General features: G+C 39.2%; 1 protein-coding gene across 1 annotated transcript in view; it reads left to right on the top strand.

Moving 5' to 3' along the window:
• Positions 1-528: 528 nt before the first annotated feature.
• Positions 529-20,097, top strand: part of tfpia (tissue factor pathway inhibitor a) — a 44,238-nt gene continuing 24,669 nt past the window's right edge. Inside the window, exon 1 of the mRNA XM_080037482.1 lies at positions 529-765. Coding sequence (XP_079893608.1) covers positions 678-765 — 88 coding nt within the window. The 5' untranslated portion in view covers positions 529-677. The remainder of the gene's footprint in view (positions 766-20,097) is intronic.

Raw genomic sequence — 20,097 nt, 5'->3', positions numbered from 1 at the left:
GACTCCTTATATGTCAAAAAATATTTGGAATCAAGATAGGTGATGAGGTTAAATATAAAAATCAACAATGTAATTGGTTTGCACATTTTTCCTCAGTAATCTTATGAGTCAAGGGGAATATTTTATTTCCTTGAGTTGAACCGTCCCTCCAGGTAACACACACACACACACACACACACACACACACACACACACACACACACACACACACACACACACACACACACACACACACACACACACACACACACACAGCATGTTCAAGTGTTCTGCTGAACTTCCACTGTACAGGTTGTCCACAATCTGTTATAATAAAGGCATTTACGACCGACTCCTTATATGGCAGAAATGACGTGACTGAAGACAGGTGATTTGATAACTAAATATAGCCTACACAAATTAACATACTCATTGGTTTGCAAATATTTCCTCGGTAACGTCATGAGTCAAATGGAATATTTTATTTCCTTGTGTTGAACTGTCCCGTCCAGGAAATTACATTTTCAATTTCATGTGAGAGATTGGCAGTGTTATCAAACGGAAGTACGCACCCACACATAAACACACGGGAGCGCACACACTTAAACTCACAGTCACTCACAACTTCAGCTCTTCAACTTGATGAAGTGTTCCTCTCAACTTTACATTCAGCGCGGACAAGCAGCAGAAGCAGCAGCATGGAAGTTTGCAACAAGTGGTGGATTTTGTGCGCCGTTTCGCTCTCCTGTGTCCTCCCATTTGGGTCTTGCAGAAGAGGTAGAGAAGGTAAGATGATGAAAAAAAGCATGTTTGTACAGAGTGTATGAGTTCTCTGCGTTCTCAGCTCATTTGATCTGTGGGACGGTAGCGCACGGGGGAAGTTTTCGAACATAAATTCGTGCGTAAAGTGGAGCTGTCATATTCACGCTCATAAAGTGTATGTTCTGGCTTTAGTTTTTTCTTTCTTCTTATTTGGACTTTGGGTGACCTCATAGCACGTACGCGTATCGTTGCAATAATCATACAATATCAATTATTTTTGCCGTGGTGTTTCTCTTTCAAATTAGGGTTAAGGGTAAAAAAAGAAAAAGCATGAACTTATTTTGAAGCGGAAAAGTGACTCGTCAAACTGCCCAACGCTCGTGAAATTGTAACTTGTCTCTTTCAGTTAAACAATTGCACTTGATCCATATTCTGGGTAATGTTTTGACAGTCTTGTTCCTTATCAACGTCACGGTCAACACACTACTAGGTTTTGTTTTGTTGTGTTGGAAGCTTTTCCTAAGACCTTATTAGTGTGGGGTGAGATGTGGCGTCACACAGGGCCAAAGTCCACACCGACAGCAGTCCACGACCTGCACCTGAACCGCCTGGCACCTCCTTCTGCCCTGACTCTGGAGTCGCTAAAGAGTGCGCTCATCCCTCAATAAACACATACATGTATTTGTATAGAGAATAACTATCTTCTCAACCAGTGGCTTGCAGGGACAGTTGGGGGAGCAAGGGCTTATTATTTTACAATAGTAGCACATTTCTGACTTAGCCCAGCATACCAATTTATTTTGATTCCCTTACACTCACACAATTGTTTAACAGAACAGTGGAACTGACTACTACGGTGGCGCTGAGCATTCACCAAATAAAAAAAAGTTTCAGAGCAGGATCTCGTAATTACGAGATAATATCTCGTAATTACGAGATAAGGATCTCGTAATTACGAGATAAGTATCTCGTAATTACGAGATAAAGATCTCGTAATTACGAGATAAGGATCTCGTAATTACGAGATAAGGATCACCCTCTCATTCATCAATAACGATGTGTGTGTGTGTGTGTGTGTGTGTGTGTGTGTGTGTGTGTGTGTGTGTGTGTGTTTGTGTGCAGACGAGGTGAACCTAGCCATAGGAAAACGTAGGCAATAGCCTTGGTTTCCGGACTACAATGGGCCCCATAATCAATACAATTATTTTAAATATTTGTTTACTGTTCATTCATTAATCAGCGATCGCATTGGGAAATGAGGGACACACTTTCACTTTGTATATGCAGTTTGTTCATTATGAGCCACCGGAGCCACCGTACTGTGTTGCCTCATCCAATCAGAATGCCCGGTGGGCTAGTTCACTTTTACCTCCTGTTTGTTTCTGTATCGGAACGCAGTTTTATTGAATGCTTTGATTAAATGCAGTCGTTAAACTGGGTGTAATCCATGACTCATACAAACACATAAGAACTTTCTACAAGGAGGGCATGACAATGATAGCCATGTCAACTTTGTGCAGACATGCAGTCACTGGGACTATTCAGGAGAAAAGCCCAGTCGGACCTCAGCAGCTGATCACGGGCGTAAAGCCGAAAGTGTGTCCCTCAGTAGCCTACCCGATGCGATCGCTGATTAATGAATGAACAGTAGCCTAAACAAATATTTAAAATAAGTTTATTGATTATGGGGCCCATTGTAGTCCGGAAACCAAGGCTATTGCCTACGTTTTCCTATGGCTAGGTTCACCTCGTCTGCACACAAATACACACACACAGACATCGTTATTGATGAATGAGAGGGCGATCCTTATCTCGTAATTACGAGATCCTTATCTCGTAATTACGAGATCTTTATCTCGTAATTACGAGATCCTTATCTCGTAATTACGAGATAATTATCTCGTAATTACGAGATATTATCTCGTAATTACGAGATCCTGCAGTGAAACTTTTTTTTATTTGGTGAATGCTCAGCGCCACCGTAGACTACCCCGGACGGGGCCTTCAAAAAGCCTGAAATAAAACTAATTTGTATTTTTCTAAGTAAAAAGTGTCATAACTATATCAAAATTAGGTGAATACGGGTTGTCCATTAGCTATTTGCATGTCATCCCCCTCTCTACCCCATTTCCATTCTGTGACTTCAACTTTCAAATGATGGTGAAAATTCCTTAAATAAATAATAATAATTCAGTGAATAGTTGAGTCTTAAAAAAAGTGAATAATCTCAGTCCACTCTCACCCCTTCCTAAATGAGCCAAAATTACAGCCAATTTGTAAAGGAAGGAGGATAGATATGTGGATAGATATGTGGGGTAATTTCAATTTATATTAGACTTTTTATCTTGCTATGAAAACGTCTTACAGTGACTGCTTATACACTACATTAACAAGATGTTTTGTGCTTCGCCCTTGCTTAGTAGAGGCAGGAGGACACTTTAATACACCCTCCTTTACTCCCCTATAGCTGAGAGCAAACACTGCCTTCACTAATGAAAGCTATGCAGAAGAAGGTCCACACAGTGTGGTAGGTCAGATAGTGGCTGAAGGCAGTGATGAACTGCAACATTTCACTGTGTGCCTTTGAATGTCAATGTCAGCCTTCTCTTATCTCTCTGTGACATACTGCCGCCTCCATGCATCACTTTCCTGCATGGCTCTACATTATGAGCAGAATATGTAACAAAAGCAAAGAGGCTGAAAATCCCTATGGAGAAAATAATGTCTTTAGAAGCATTTTACTAAAATGTACAAGAAAGGCCCAGAAACCAGCAACTACTACTTGGATTCCCAATGTGTTATACTGTTCATCAAAATGATACAAGATAATAAACGGTACACAGTAAATCTGAATAATTGCAATGATAATAGTGATTATCTTTTTGAGAACTTTTTCTGGCAAAAATCCCAAAGCGCTTTTCAAAGTAAGGTAAAACAAAAAAAAGCGTGTTTGGAGTTAACTGATATACTCCAATGCGATGCCATGTGACACCAGATTAATAATGAAGTCAGAAAGAGAAAACAGTGTGGTGAAGGCAATGTTTTGGGGATCTGTGTCAAACAGTTTGTTGTGGTCAGTAGTTCGGCCGCTGAACTTTTAACCGGTCGGAGCTGTTTCATAGCTCGAATGTTCAGTCGGACGAGTAAAGTGGTGTTGCAATCTCTGATATTAAGTTACCAATTTGATCTGCTTTTGAAGATGTTCCTCTGTCCATAACAACATGACTGGACTATTTTCTCTGTATTTTGCTACATGTTTAGAGGCTGACAGTAGTATTAGGGCTGAGGGAGGACTAGGCAGTGTTTGGATTATGTCATGAATGAGTTCAGGGCCAATTATCAGAACGTCACAATGTTTCTCACAATAACAGTTTAAAAAGTTGACTTTATTTAGAAGCTATACAGAAAAGCCAAATTGCCAATGTCAGTCAGTTTGAATGGGAGATATGACTGTTTCGTCTGGGCATCTATGGAATGAAATGTGCTATCCCTCTGAATTTCAGCATGTGCTTTTTTATATAAGCAGGAGGAGACACATATACTAAATAGGGAGATATACTTTCCAATTACTATTTAAAACTAATCAATGGTCAAGGGAAGTGTATGGTATATTTGATTTACAATGGACCCTGTGGCTATAATTGGCAATTACAGAATACTGTAGTGCGACAGTAGTACACGTTAAAAAAAAAGACTAAACTGACTCAATAATGACACAGTGTTTCAATATAATGTTATAGAGACAAGCATCAAATGTTTCGCATAATATATTCGATCTTACCTGAATATGTTTGACTTCTAGTAAATGTGTTTGAGTGTTATGTATTGCAGGATTTTTATATTCTTATACCATTTCCCTAAGCAAATATTGAACTTATTTTGCATTTGAGAGGCTGCGTTTTCTAACAAGCCGTCGGCTGGCTGACATATATTGATAGCTACCATTTGCAAGCAAAACATGTGTTACATTTTAACCTTGAAGTACATATGGACAATATGCTGTGTTTAAATATTCCAATACAACAATTTAAGCCTTCAAGCAGTGTTACAAAAATGTATCACCGTTTGGGAAATTATACCTTTCCTGTATTGTAAATATGACAGTACAAGCCATATGTAAATACAGAAAGGGCTGCTTACATTACAGTGGCCTTCAACACAGGTTTGTCCATAGAGGAACATTAGCTTTTAGTATGTGTGCATATAATTTAGGTGCTATTGAGCGGTGAGACAAGAAGTGGCTCAGTGAGCCTCTTTGAAACATCAGTATCAATGGCACACGGGCTAGTTGGCAGCTTTGCTAATTGTCTCACAGAGGCGTAAACATTGTGTCTCATTAATTTTCGGGAGCGATTTAATTAGATGCTAACTTGCTGTTTGAAGTGGTCCCTTTTATTAGGGAGCCTCGGGCCTTTAAACAGAGAGGACAATGTGTAGCACGTGCCATCTTAATTAGCGCTAAAACTGTAAATACCAAGTTGGTTCAACATAAAACCATTGAGTGACCAAGCTGAACATTTTAAATAAAATAGTGCTGGTCATTAAGTGATGAGTTGGCTGAACCTAATAAGACAATTTCAAGTTCAGCTAACAACTGCTTAACTTTTTTGACAAGAGCTGCCAGTTAAGTTTTGTATTAATGTTCATATTCTTGTGAGTAAAGCTAGTAATATTCTAATTGCTGGGTGAAGTAATGATCGACAGACTTTTGACTTATAAGTAAAGTTAAAGACATGAGACTTGACTTGTCCTCCAGAGACTAAAGATGATACACAGATTTGTCCTAAAAATACTTGAAATTGGATTTACTGAAGACCTGCCCTCTAAAGACCTGACAATTGCCCAACAGTTAGGGTTGGACTTAAACGTAAATACCTGAGACATTGAATTGATTTCAATCCTAAAGATTTGAGACATGACAAAGATTTGCCATCAAGATAATTGAGACTTTGAACTTGAGACTTGCTTAACCTCTTTAGGACTTAAGGCCTTCTACAAATAAATCTGAATATTCATCGGAATTGATTTATTTAAATTTTTTTACCAAATCGGCAATCAGGATCGGCTGAGGAAAATTGCAATCGGTGCACCACTATTTGAGACATACAGTACATCTAATATATTTAAGGCTGGCATATACAGTAGTTAGCATTTATTTTGGTCATGCTCCTAGCATGTCTGTTTTTGGCAGGATAATTTGAAGGAAACCTGCTTTCTGCTGCACAGTTGGCTGCATGGATGAAACAATAGTGGTCATTAGTGCAAAGGATATGTGTCAATCACAAAAACAGCAATACATATGTAATCTTTGCTGTCACACAACATGCATTGGTGACATTAATAACAGCCCAAAGGGCCTACCAGTCTTTCTTTTATTTCTTGAGCTTATTGATAATTACTGCGTTGTGTGTTACCAAGACTCTCAGTATGTGAGCTTCTTGAAATGGAAAAGCAGACTGTGCTTGCATCCCATTGGTGCATTAGGCTTAGTATTGACATTCCTTGTCTGCTCCCAACACAGTGTAACCAAGGGTTACTTTTCTGAGGCAAAGGGTTTAAATTTAGCTTGCGGTGTCGCCTCCAGCTAGTGCTCTGGTTGTGAAGTTATCATGTGTTTGTTGTCTCTTTCTTTCTGTTATATGTGCACCGATACCTTATATGAATACACAACTGAATACATATTCCCTATGGCTGAGTGGGAGTAATGCACTCTTCATGACACTCACAGTTTGTCATCTCATTGACTGACTGGTAATTAACTTTTGATTTCTTTTGATTTAAATCCCCTGTATGCTGACTTGGTCAGTGAACTCCAAGCACATGTCCTTAGTCCACATAGCAATAGATTGTATCACAACATACAGTTCCAGACTTTGATTTATCATGTGTGAAAACCCAGACGTTCCACCACAATGCTTTTCTCCAGGGAAATTGTTCCCAAGTATCAGACCTTTGGATCACCGTTATCCTACTTTCAGATGAAACACTGACTACATAGCAATATGGTGAAGATATCTGTCATCTGTAAGAAAATGCCCGTCCGCTGGAGGTTGACAGCAGTGGAGGTGACAAATGTAGTCGGAGGAGCGTGAGCCACGGGTTAATCTATGTGTCCTGTGCACCGCTGCCTGCAGAAACTGGCAAATTGTGTTTCCTCAGCTTTTATATTTAGTGAGAAGAAGCTACTGCCTCCTTGGTCATTTCTCCACTGATGCGAAAAGACGGTTGTGTAACCTTTTTATTCGGTGGCTCCGCTTCAGAACTAAGGTTACATTTCGAGAGCAGACTCTTTCCCAAAACCGACAACCGAGAAATCTTAGTGGCGACCCATTTTCTCAGTAGTAGAAGGTAGCACAGCTCAGGGGCTATCAGCTGTTGAGGATATAGACCCAATGGATAATTGAGTTTAATAATGTGGTCACTGTTTGAATTGCATGGCTGCCCAACAGCCAATGGTGGATATTTTCTTCATTCTTCATTGAAAGTGTTAGAAAAATTGTTCCAACTATCTTCTATGACTAATACGCTAAGCTACCTCAGAACACGCCCTGTAGTCTGTGCTGAAGGTGTGACCTTGGTGTTTCACTGACCAGGAATTAGTCAAGGAATTGTTGAAATAGAATTCAACAATCAACTTTTAAAAATGATTTGTTAAATTGTGGATGCATGTTACACTGGCCATGCTAGCAAAGTTTGGCACGGTAGACGAAAATAACCTGATAACACTTGACATAGAGAAATAAAACACTAATGCCCCTTTTCCACCGATCTGAACCAGGTTCTAGTTCCAGGCCAATGCTTGTGCCAGTTCGCAGCAAGTTCAACTTGTGAACCTTTTTTAGAACCAATGTATTTTTTCAAGCGATAACTTTTACGCAGAACAACGACAATAGCGGAAGTTACATCAAAATTATGTTTTTTAAATGTGTTGCCAAAGAGTTGGTGCCTCTCTGGAACCAGTTTTCCTGGGCCAGGAACTTTATCTCTTGATGGAAAGGCACTGGCTTCGAAACCGGCCCCAAACTGCTTTGGTGGAAAAGTGGTATTGGTGGTCAAATCATACATTTTTCCCTTAGATTTCCTGTGGATGTCTGATGAGTTGAACGGATGATGCAATTTTGTGTGCTGGAAATTGGCTGATAAATGCACTATAATTAATCATACTTAAAACTAATAAATGCAGGTTTAACTAAAATGTAAGATTTCTGGTTTTACTTGACTCATCTTGAAAGTATGACTCATCGTGGTGCTGTGTGTGATGTTTAACCTTTTAAAAACATTGACCTGATGGGAATGCTGTAATTCGCCGAGGTACCTTGTAACTTGTCTCCTTTCTGGTTTGGGAGCAATCCTTGCTTAATTACAGGCTTTGCTGAAGGTCAGTCCTTGGACTATGGAGTTTGCGGGCTGGGGGGGGGGGATACATTATTAGTGTCACTCCGCAGCTCAACAGAAGCTTTAATCTCTTGAAAGTTAACACATAATTGGATAGATACTTCACATTTCTGCACTGCGGGTGAATGACACCAACATGGAAACTAATTAGGGATGTTAGTCCTGTGCTTTACCAGGCCTCCATGACTCACTTTATTTGGGGTTTGTTTAAAAAAAGATAGTGGTATCTTTTTCGGAGCCATGGCTGTTTTTTTGCCACACATTTCAACTGGCCATCTGGACACAGATAAGGCAACGCTAGAATTTCCTGCATGAGTCGTAAATTACTTATAATTTAAGGGAGAGAGTTTCAGGAAGCGGTGCGTCTCACAGGATATACGGAACTCCTGTGGGAGATAACAAGTTCTTCACGAGTCACTTGGAAAAACAAGCGATGCGCAGATGCCAAAAAATTGAATGTGCTCTGGCTCTGGATGCGTAACGGTGTCCGATTCGCTTGGGTTATTATTGCATCATAATTTTTTTCCGTTATAAACTTGTTTTGCTACTTCTCATCATAACAAGGTGTGCAGGCCAATTGAAAGCTTTGGCACTCAACCACAGCAACTCATGTCAGCAGAGTGTACAAAAGGGTTAAGGGGATAAAAGAAAGAGTTGAACTATAAGTCTGAACATGTTGAAGTAGCTTTCAAAGAGAAACGCACAACGAAGGAGGGATCACTTTCCAAGGTGGGTGTAGAGGATAGGCTTCTTGTTTTTGATTGTTGAGGCTAGTCCACCTTTTTGCTCTCCAATGCTGCTTGGGTTATAAGCTTTATGTTAATGGAAAGGCTTTGAGAATGACAGGCTGATGTTTTTTCCGACCAATATCAACTTTTAAAGTAAATACAGAGGCATCTGCTGCCAGGGCTGTGTGTAAACTGGATAATCTATTTGGCTCTGTGTTTGTTTACTTCCAACCCCAGAGTCACTCAGTTTGAGAATGCACACTAAGCACAGGGCTATGGCAGGTTCACTGCAAGTCCACCCAGATGAAAACATGTCACAGTTCTCTTCTCCAGTACACCATTCATTAAACATGTTCAGCTACTGTATCTAGCATTCATCAGGGTGGCACTATCTGATGTACATCAAGGCCTTCTGAACACAGATAAACATGACCAAGATTAAGCAAAATAAATACAGGGAAATACAAACCATGCCAACCATGTCCTTACTCAACAGTCTGCCAGCATTTTCACATAAATATAGGGCAGCTGTCTGGTGATTCAAGTATGGGTCAATTAATGTATATAATCGTATGACTCAACATAGTAGCGCTATGACTGGGATAATTTCAGAGTGCAGAATTAAAAGCAACATTTTATTATGTGGTGATAAAACAAGAACAGGCATAAGGAACAGTATGGGGATTTGGCATTGTCTGGGTTTCTAGGCAAGCCAGACATTTAAATATTCCAACTGATATACTGTAATATTCACTTATGTCTGATCAAACTGTTTCTTAGACAAAACAAGATAAAATGTATACATATTACATACAGAGGTCTGTTTTTCAGTATTAGTGTTGTAGTTCAGATCCATCACACACAGCAAGAAAGCAGAAATACACATACATTCATGGTTCCCAGATGATGTATCATATACAAACTAGAGTAATCCCCAAATGTTTCATTTAGCATCATCATCTGAGGGATTTGAAATTGAATTTTGTTAAAAAAAAGTAAAGCCCTTGTATACCTGAATCTACAAAGTCCTTCTAACTATGTAATTTGGGCAGTTGGCAACTTAAAAAAGTTGGGCGTATTTATTACTCCGAATGAAATAAATATATTGTCATTTAAGTTTGATAAACCCAACAGATATTTATAACCTTATGTATATTTTGTAAAAGCTAATTGAGACAACCAACTTTGATATCATATATTGATTTTGACTGTTAGACCAGGTTTTCAAAGGCTTTAATTAATAGGCTGGGAGCTAGCTTATGGTGGACATAGTGAGGATTTCTGTGGGAGTGTGAGCATGTGTTTTTGTTTTCCTGTATTGTGTCAGCCTCACCAGAAATAAACTTCAGTTATTTATGTTATTTTCTCCCAGTCTGTTATTCTATCCGGTTTCCTCCTCTCATCTCTGTAAATTAATGAAGCATATTCATAAGATTCTGGCAAACATGGATATTTTTTAGCTTGAGTTGAAAAATGTTAACCCACTCTGATGCATCTCTGCATCTGCGTCTGTGCCCCACCCTCAAGCACAATCATGTTTTTAAATAGTAAATCAAGAAAAGATTCCAGGCTTACAATGACTGTTCGGGGGGGTTAAAAAACCCATTTCCTTCTACGTATGTCAAACTGGGGACTTTAAGAAAGGAATTTGCAGACATGCTCTACTGAATTCTGATAATCTTCCCTGTTGAGACACTTACAATATTGACAGGGGCACTGTGGCCACATCAACATCCCTCTCTTTTACGACATAGGTGCTGCTACTTTCGGAGAAACTGAGTCAAGAAAAGCTGGATTCTCAGCTCAACTTTACCAGTATTCTTTTACGTGTAATCATTTAACCCCTTTGGTGTGCTCCCAATATGGATCCATCCCAGGAAAAACTGATGTAGAGCTTAACTTTCTCAATTACACTCAACACGCCAATTGCCAATTGAAGAAGCATTCCCTTTTTTTCCCATTTGTATTGTTTGAACGATCACCTGCTTTGCCGATAAGGACAGCCGTATCGATCCTCTCCTCTAATCAAGACTGCATCTACAGTACAATCGGTGGAGGGTGACATTTGCACGGACGGGAAAAGAGCCACTTGCTCTCCCTTTCTGTCTGTGCCATTGATTCCACCATTTTAATTACATCCACATCAGCGAACAGGAGGCTGAGACATGGCTGCAGACTGTAGAGTTCTCGAAAGTCCTTTCAAATGTTTGATGGCTTCATTGTATTGATAATACATTTATTTTAAGAAAGATTTTTAAGATTGTCCACTCAACCTATGATGTGCATTGTGCAGTACAACATGTTATTATTCTCAAGTGGTAAAAGCTCTTAGTGGTTGTTCAGAAACCAGAAGGGAATTATCGACCTGCTCAAGCTCTGTGTTTTTTTTTTCTGATGGCATATAATGTGTGTCCCTTGGCAAAATGCACGCTCGGAAAAAAGCCATGCTCACACTCATCACAATGGTGTGATAGTACGGCTGGGGAATCGGATACAATAAAACCTTGAAGGAAATGATGAGATTCATGGTAGACCTTTCTGATATAAAAATGTTATGAGTCAAACCTTATATAATCAATATGATCGGGGGACGGATTGTGCAGGCTAGTATGTAGAGCTGAGAGTTTGAGTTTTTGAGTATATTATTACTTTAAACACAGCTGTTTAAAGTATGCTAATACAATGCACACATTATTGTAATTACAATTGGTCTGTATCTCTGCAGAATAGACAAAGATTATTTACCCCTTCAGTATACTGTATATTATACATTTTGTCTATTTTTCTGTTTGGTAGCTTCTACCTTCCTGTGAAACATGGGTCCTTCCCTTTAAGCATTGCTGCTTCAAACATACATACATGCCTATGGTAGTAAAGCTACATTAGACCTAATGGCAATGTGCTGTTGGCCTCAAGCTTTGTACAATATTTCATTAACGCCTCTTGAGGGTGTACCTTTGCTTTGTCAGATGAAATGTCTGGTTAGTGTGTGGATGTATGGGTATACTTACATTGCTTATTTTGATTGTGGCTCATCTACAGTTACATGTTTTCACATGAAGCATAATTGTTACCTAAGGTAATAAATAGTGTTAGAATCAGGATGACAGAGTGTGCTATTAATTTGTGTGTATTCAGTGGTTCACATTAATTGATGATAAATACTCAGGGGTTGTTGTGACTTTTGTCCGCAAAGCAAATGCCTGGTTTTCAAACACATCTTGAGAAATTACAAGAGACCCTGTGTGTTCCCTGGTACCTGGTCCCTTCTGGTGGCACAGTGAACTAGGACTGAAGCCCATTGACGCTTTTTTCATTATTTTTACTGTTTCTTCCGTTCTTCGTTGGTCTCTTTTGTGTCATTAAAAGTATTTGTGTCTCTGGTTGGCCCAACATTATGACAATACATTTACACACATGTACATACACATATCTGGTGTTAGAATCTGACTCCTGCTATTTTGTATAAGCTTTTATGGCCTTTAAGTTTCTAACAAAGCAGCAGCTCACACTTTACCTTCATGCGGTGATCCGATTAATGTAGTTGGATTTTATGTAATGTTTCTTATTTTAAGATCCCATTTGTTTAGAGCCTCTCTTTCACTTTGGGCCATTGTAGAACATTTAATATTCCCATAATAACCTATTATGCATGGGCTCTTGGTGTTAAAAAGCCTTTAACTTTTCCATCCCTCGAACATTTCCTATTACTAGTTTGAACACCTCCTTTTCTTGTGAATCACTGTGTTGCTATTCCAAGTGATACGATGAATAATTCACTGGGCATTTTGTAAGTGGGACCTTCCCAATTTGGCAGATGGCTGCCTTGGTACTCTCTATCCCTACAGGCTTGTGCAACTTATGGCGAGCTTATGGCCACATCATTGTTAGCCATATGCTCCTTCTGGACTGACAAGTGGTCCATGTTCTGTCAAAATTAAAGGACCCAGACACTGTTTTGGTCGGTTAGGAGGATATCTGTCACCAAAATGCGGTTCAAATTAATCGTATATACGGCGCACTTTGTCCAATTGATTGTCTTAGAATCAGCCGAGCGAAGCCCTGATTGACACTGAGTGGGGATTGTTCGGTTCGGTTAGCGCTCTGCGGCAAATGTCAGAGCTCGGATTTTGGCAGAAGCACCGAAGCGAGAGGGATTTCTGGTTTCCCCGCTATTCTTCTATTATCCGAGACCAAGTGGGGAAGCAGCAGGTAGGGGGCTCAACTTTAATATTGTCAGGACAAGATAATGCCATTGCAGAAAGTGGAGCGTGGCGATTCCCCTCCAGTTCATAAGAACAGCTATGCAAGGCTGCAGCTGCTAAATATAGGCGAAGAGACTCAAAGCCATGAGAGAAAAAAAAGCAGACAGAAGGTTTGATTTATTTTGTTTATTTGTCCAGAGGTTTGTGTTTGAAAGAGCCAGATAATCTCATAGTGGCTGTGGGTTGAAAAGGCAAAAGCTCAGGATGAATGTTAAATCTGACTTGGCACGGACAAATAGGTTTATGAAAAGCTATCGGGTTTTCGGGCGACAATTAGCTTGCTCGGTGCATCCCACCTCCCCTCTCACCACCTGCCCCTACCAACCAGTCTCTGATTAAAAATGCATGCGTCTCACACAAGCCTTTTAGATAATTACCAATGTTTCCCTGAAGCGCTGTACTAGCTAGAGCACAGGAGAAGGCAACACTAGACAAAACACACACCAAAGTGGCTTGTGCAGAGATCTGAGGGCAAACTTTGAGGTAAAAGTTATTGTGTGGTCCTTTATGTGCCCGTGAGTGCAACCTTTTTTATTTATTTATTTCATTCTAGGCGTCTCCAGCTGAAATCGAACCATCAATCCTGGCGAGGTTTGTGTCATGCTCGATGTACCGAGCTGTACAGGACCAGGCCTGTTGCTGCTCAAACAAGAGTGGTTTCAGTATTCTCACCCAGTCTTCAGGGCATCCCCCCCACCCCTGGTCTGTTATATGACCAAACAATATGAGTTCTCACAGCTTTTATTGTTCATAGAAATGGCAACAGATTTCTCCCGGAGACAAGAATGTTTCTGTGTTTTGACGGGGAGGGGTATTCCCTTTGATCTGCCGGAGGAAGTGATTTGGAAGGTGCTTGAAGCCCACTTGTATCGCGCCATAGGGATTTGGAGATTGCTGCAGGAATGAGGTCATCTCTCTACAGATGCTTACAGTCCAAAGTCTACTGCCTTAATGAGCTGCGTTAGAAAAGATCTGCACGGTCATTGTTTCTGTCTAGTTGTCCTACACCCCCCTCATATGTCTTTTTCAGGGTTACTGTTATTGTGCTGATCTACCCTTCACTTGAGCTGTTAAGCTCAGACTAGTCATGCACATTAGGTTTCTATCACTTCATTTGAGGTTGCGAAAGGATCTCTTTCATCCAATTTGGCAGAGCCTCTTTTTCGTAGGAATACTGTATGTGAATCAATATGTTTCACAATATGTTTAGGGGAGGGGGGGGGGGGGGGTGTTGAAATACATTGCAACACTGAAACACCACTTTAATTTGCTAACCCCACTGAGATGTGGGTCTTTGAATTTGAATTTTTATTTCAGACATATCAAAAACAATACAAAAACAAAATTAAAAAGCATAGAAATACAATAAACAAAATGTATGTTTAAATGACTTCACAAAAAGAAAAAAGAAAACAAATTATCTATATTGATGTGATATGCATGAAAAGGAGCAGGAAGAAGTATAAACTTATTTAATCCTACTCTTTTTCCATAGTAAAGTATTAGCTTCTTGTATTCCTTATAATCTCTATACGATCTATCTATACAATTGGCGATACTATATTTGATATTTACGATTTATACATACATACAACTTAATATAGGGGGGAACTGGGTAATCTGAGCCACTTTTTACATTTGCTCCCCTCTAAGCGAGCTAAAATGATTCATCACTCAAATGTACACATTTCCAATTAATTCAGGATGTTTCCTAGAAATGGGCATTAGCAGAATTTTTTTCAAGACAAAGGGCAGTGAAAATATGATTGTTTTAAAAAAAGTTGTCATGTGGCTCACTTTACCCTAGCTGTGGGGTAAACTGAGACAGACCAGAAACTACCATAACAACACATATTGTAACAGTAAGAATCCTGAAAGCTAGCCCACACATTCCAGAACTAATGTCGGACTAATAAAAGAACGATGGGGTTTGGTCAATTAAGCAAAGCAAATTTTCTAAACACTTGAAAGTAACTCTGAACAAAATCAAATACAACATATTATAATTCAAAAGGTGTTAATAAGATTCAAATGAAAGATAGCACCAGTTAGATTAGAGCACAGTCTGGGGGTCTGAACACAGGACCCTTAGAGCCAGCTTGTGTCTGGGGGTCAAAGCATAGGAAAATCAGAACCAGCGAGAATAGCCTGGGACTCAGAACACAGAAGACCCAACTGGATTATAACATCAGTCTGTCAAACTCTACAACTAGGCCTACTCTACATTCCAGCCTTGAAGGTTACAGGGAAAGATGAGAAGGTGCTCTTTCCGTGTGGTTGCCCCATGTCGTCTTCCTGGTGTATTTTCTTGGCATGATGGCTTTTCTACAATGTGTATGACATTAAAATAAAACACATGTCATGTAATATTACATTAAAATATGTTCAAGACTAAACTTAACTTGTGCCTCATGGTGGGGGAAAGTGAGACAGTGGCTCACTTTCCCCCACAGCATTTGGCTCACTTTCCCCCACCACCACAATTTGAGAAAAACAACCTCTCTTAGCATTTCAGGCTAATCTTTAGCTAATATCATCACATGGTTTTTATATGTTGGTAGTTCATCAACACGTATGATATAAGTTTTTCTACGTGAATGCATTTGCTTTGGCACAACAGTTGATTAAGTTGACAGCAAGAAAATTTACTTTTACAAGCAAAATACCTATTTTGGTGAAAAAAACATGCCTACCACAGCACCGGGAGGTCCTCTCTTTCAGGGCCATGGGGAAATGAGAGGGGCTTGAAAACATATATCTCACATGACCACAAATGTTTTCCGTTGCCTAGATACAGGGGGTGGCTCACATTACCCGATGCCTCAGATTACCCCGTTCTCCCCTATATATATATATATATATATATATATATATATATATATATATATATATATATATATATATATATATATATATATAAATAAATAGATACAGAACAAATATCAATACAATTTGATGTACAATATTTACACCTTAAATATATACAATCCATTTGTATTATTATAATATATGTATATAATATATATATATATATATATATATATATATATATATATATATATATATATATATATATATATATATATATATATTATTACCACTTTCATGGTCGTTGATAATGAAAGAGTAACCAAAGTTAAAGTAACCACTTTAGTCCGTCATAATGTTGCAGTCTGAGTGAATACATGATATTGATATACTGTTTTGTTGTGTTTGTGAAATATGTTGACAAGAACATAATGTCACTAATTATGTTGATTAGATGTGTGTTCAAGACCCCAAATGCAGATGCCTGCCAAATATGTAGTTAATGTGACTTTATAAGACAGGTAGAGTGGGAATGGGGAGATGCGGTTTGCACTTGTGTTTGGCCCCAGTGATCCTTTTGACCACTTAAAGGCCTACTTCACCGGTTTGAATATGAAGGTGTATTGAATTCTGAGATCCTATGTAGTATAAATGTGCAATTTTTTTTTAAATTGGTTCATCCTAGCCTGAGAAAAGGCAGAAAGAGTTTTTTTTTAACCCTATATTAATCTTACTGTGACATCACAGTAAGATAAATATAGGGTTAAAAAAAAAATTACTTTGTAAATATTACTGTGATGTCACAGTAGGAGAAATCACAGTAATATTTACAAAGTAAGGTTTTTTTTTTAACCCTATATTTATCTTACTGTGATGTCACAGTAAGATTAATATAGGGTTAAAAAAAACACTCTTTCTGCCTTTTCTCAGGCTAGGATGAACCAATTTCAATTTTTTTTGCACATTTATACTACATAGGATCTCAGAATTCAATACACCTTCATATTCAAACCGGTGAAGTAGGCCTTTAAGGAGTTGTGTCTCTGTTCACCTGAACAATCTTCAATAATCATCTGTTTCCAGCTTTGTTTGGCTAATATTGCCCCTGTAAAGCACTTTGAGTGACCTTGTGTCTGAATTGTGCTATATAAATAAACTTGCCTTGCCTTGCCTTGCCTAAAGGCCTTGAGACTGGAAGCAAAGATGTGTTTCTTAAATCTGATTTTAAACACTGGCACTGTCCGCACGGTCAATTGCAAGTGATCAGATCGTATTTGTTATGTCCAGACATGCCGCTCTGCACTGACCTATCAGCATGGGTTATTGTGTCAATGACATAGGTGCAATTAAGTTCACTGGTGAGGCTGCTTTTCAACACAGAGGTAAGTAGAATGGGGATACCTCATTTGGCCATCTAAACATTTGTGCTGTCAAGTCGTGGTGCCAAACTCTACAGCCATACCAGACAGACGAGGAGACTTGATGAACATTGAGATGTTTAGAGCTGCAGTCATGGTGGAATTGGACTGGTGGGCTTGTGTCGTCCTCTGGACATTTGATGATCAAAGGTGGCAGGCCAATTTCCAATTTGGTTACAGGACATCAGTCAGGATCTGTGGCTTTCTAGCACCATCAGGACACTCCCTTAGGTGGGCAGTGATGCCAAAGGCAATCTGTTTTCGGATTTGAATGACCAGAGCGTCCACAACTCATTTCAAACCACTTTGCCATGTGGTTTGAATCTGATTTGAAAAAATAAATGTAATTTCACTTGTTTTATTTGCTGTCCAGACTTCATAAAAATCAATCTGGATACAATCTGGATATGACTCAAATCTGGTTTGGGACTGGCAGTCTAAACAACGTCTAAGGGAAATACCTGGCATGTTAGCTGCTAAATGCACCAATGTTAACCAGCTAGTCACTAACTTTGCCCGTGTGGTGCTGAATAAGCACGCTACTGTATGTACTCTATTAGGGCAGTGAGAGTGAACCGAGGTTATGCACTATAAAGCTGTGGGGAGTAGATGTGTGTGTTAATTCTCGGTAGTTTCATTCCCCTCTTGGACAACAGTCATTCTTGGAACAAGGAAAGGTTCTCGTCTAAAAGACTTCCTTTGTGGAGTCGCTGTTCTTCCAACAGTGACTCAGTATTGCTCAAACTCTTTTACAGGTGACTGTGTCCAGTACATATCTGCAGTAAATAAGACTGTAATTAACCCACAATGCAGCACTCTTTTAAAGTAATAGGCTCAGTCGATAGCACAAGAGGACAGTTCTGGACATAATACAAAATTTAAAAAAAATACATACTTTTCAAAATATTCAATAAGAAATAAAAGAATAAGAATGTGGTGTTCATAGAACCAACACAGTTATCCAGTTGGAGCTACCTATATGTTTTGAAAAGTTTGCACAGGCACAAAAACACAGAAACACACACATAGGCTACCCTCAGTATAATGCGGTTGGCCTCCATTGCTCTGAGTTGAGCTATAAAACCTTGGGACAGGCCGTGACTCACCCTGTAGCCCTTTGTCCGCTGGCCCCAGGGCAGGGCTCTGATAAACAGTGACAGCGTTTCTTACATTACAGGCCTATCTACTATGGTGTGGTGGATGCACCCTTTTGCTTTTCTTCACCACAGTGCACGCACACTGCCCTGACTGAAATGTTGCAATCCAACCAACCTTTATTTGATGGAGTTTGTATGCTGTGCACTATGAACAATTAAGACAAGTGAGTCAGTTAAGAAATCAGTGTTCCAACAGTGGTGACTAACTTGACTATTGATATGCAATGCACACAGGTATAACTGAGTTCACTAGCGGTTAGTTAGTTCTACAGTATTTCAATGACGTCACCGCATGAGGCATGAACCAGTAACTATTCTATTGATTGATTGATAAGAAGTTCCAAAACTTTGAACTTCTTATTGTTAACCCTTTGAAAACAATGTTGATAAACCCCTGTGCCATTTCAAGAAAACAATTATTCAAACACCAGAAAGTATTTATCTGTTTTTCATGTGCTGTGCTATGCGTCTATATCCTTCGATCACTTCAACTACCTTGATTCATTGTTTGCTCATTTGTCAATTCCAAATTATCATTGTACAAAACAAAAATAAAAAAACAATTATGTAGACTGGAGTTTGTGTTTTGTTTAGTATGTTTTAATAAAAAATCATACATTCAGAGATTTGTACAGCCTAGTGGACAGTGGAATGGACTCCCTGACTGCTTGTTGGTTAAACTTACTGTTGTGCCTTTGTTTCAATGATCTCTAGTGCTGTGTTCTGTCTTTTTTAGCTGAGGCACTATTGCAACTTTATTTTCAGGAGTGAGGGAAATAAAAGCCCCAGCTCTGCTATTTAAACACCTTTTTGGTTTTATTGTGTGGTATACTGGCGCCTAATTGGATACAATACATAGCTCAGCACTGTAGGGAGTCCTCTGTGAATTATCCTCACTTCTGTTGTCATGCTTCCTTCAATTGTTACTATTGACACTAATGTCTATCTCTCTGACAGTGTTTTACACTAATTAAACTTAGTCAGCAAATGTGTCTATAAAATCTCTTTACATTTTGCACTGTATCTCACTGAGTTTCCTTCTCAGTCAGACAGCATGGGAATGTGTGAGTTAACTTAAAGAAAGCTTAGAAGGATTTTCATGTCATGGAGGGAAAAGTCATATAGCTCAGGCTGATGAAAAAAAATCACTTTGAGCTGTCAAGCCTGTGGTATTGCCTGACTGAGTCATCAATAATGGGATTTTTTTGTATTGCTTGCTGCTCGGTGGCAGCTGTACAGTTAGTGCTTAACCTTTTGCTATGCGAGGTAGAAAGGAGAAAATCCTCTGTTAACTGAAGAGGCTGGGACCGGGCTTTAAACCCACTCCGCCTGCCCTTCTCTGGACTTATGGAGATGCTTGGCACAGTGCACATGTTAAGCAACTCAAATCTTTATCTAAATGTGTGAGTGTACAGTATGTGTGCACATTTGGCCAAGCAGAGTCAGCCAGAGAATATAGGTGCCAATGGAAATGTGATGCCTCATGCCTTTTCCCCCTATTCAGCAAAGTCCATATTACAAGGAGCTGGCTGATTTATTGGTTGGCTTCCAAAGGTGTATTGTGTGAGTATATGACTTTATTTGT

The sequence above is a fragment of the Ammodytes marinus genome (assembly GCF_949987685.1).
Source record: "Ammodytes marinus genome assembly, chromosome: 12".
In the NCBI taxonomy this organism is placed as follows: domain Eukaryota; kingdom Metazoa; phylum Chordata; class Actinopteri; order Uranoscopiformes; family Ammodytidae; genus Ammodytes; species Ammodytes marinus.
Note: the sequence above shows the minus strand (reverse complement) of the source record. Positions and strands in the feature narration are given on the sequence as shown.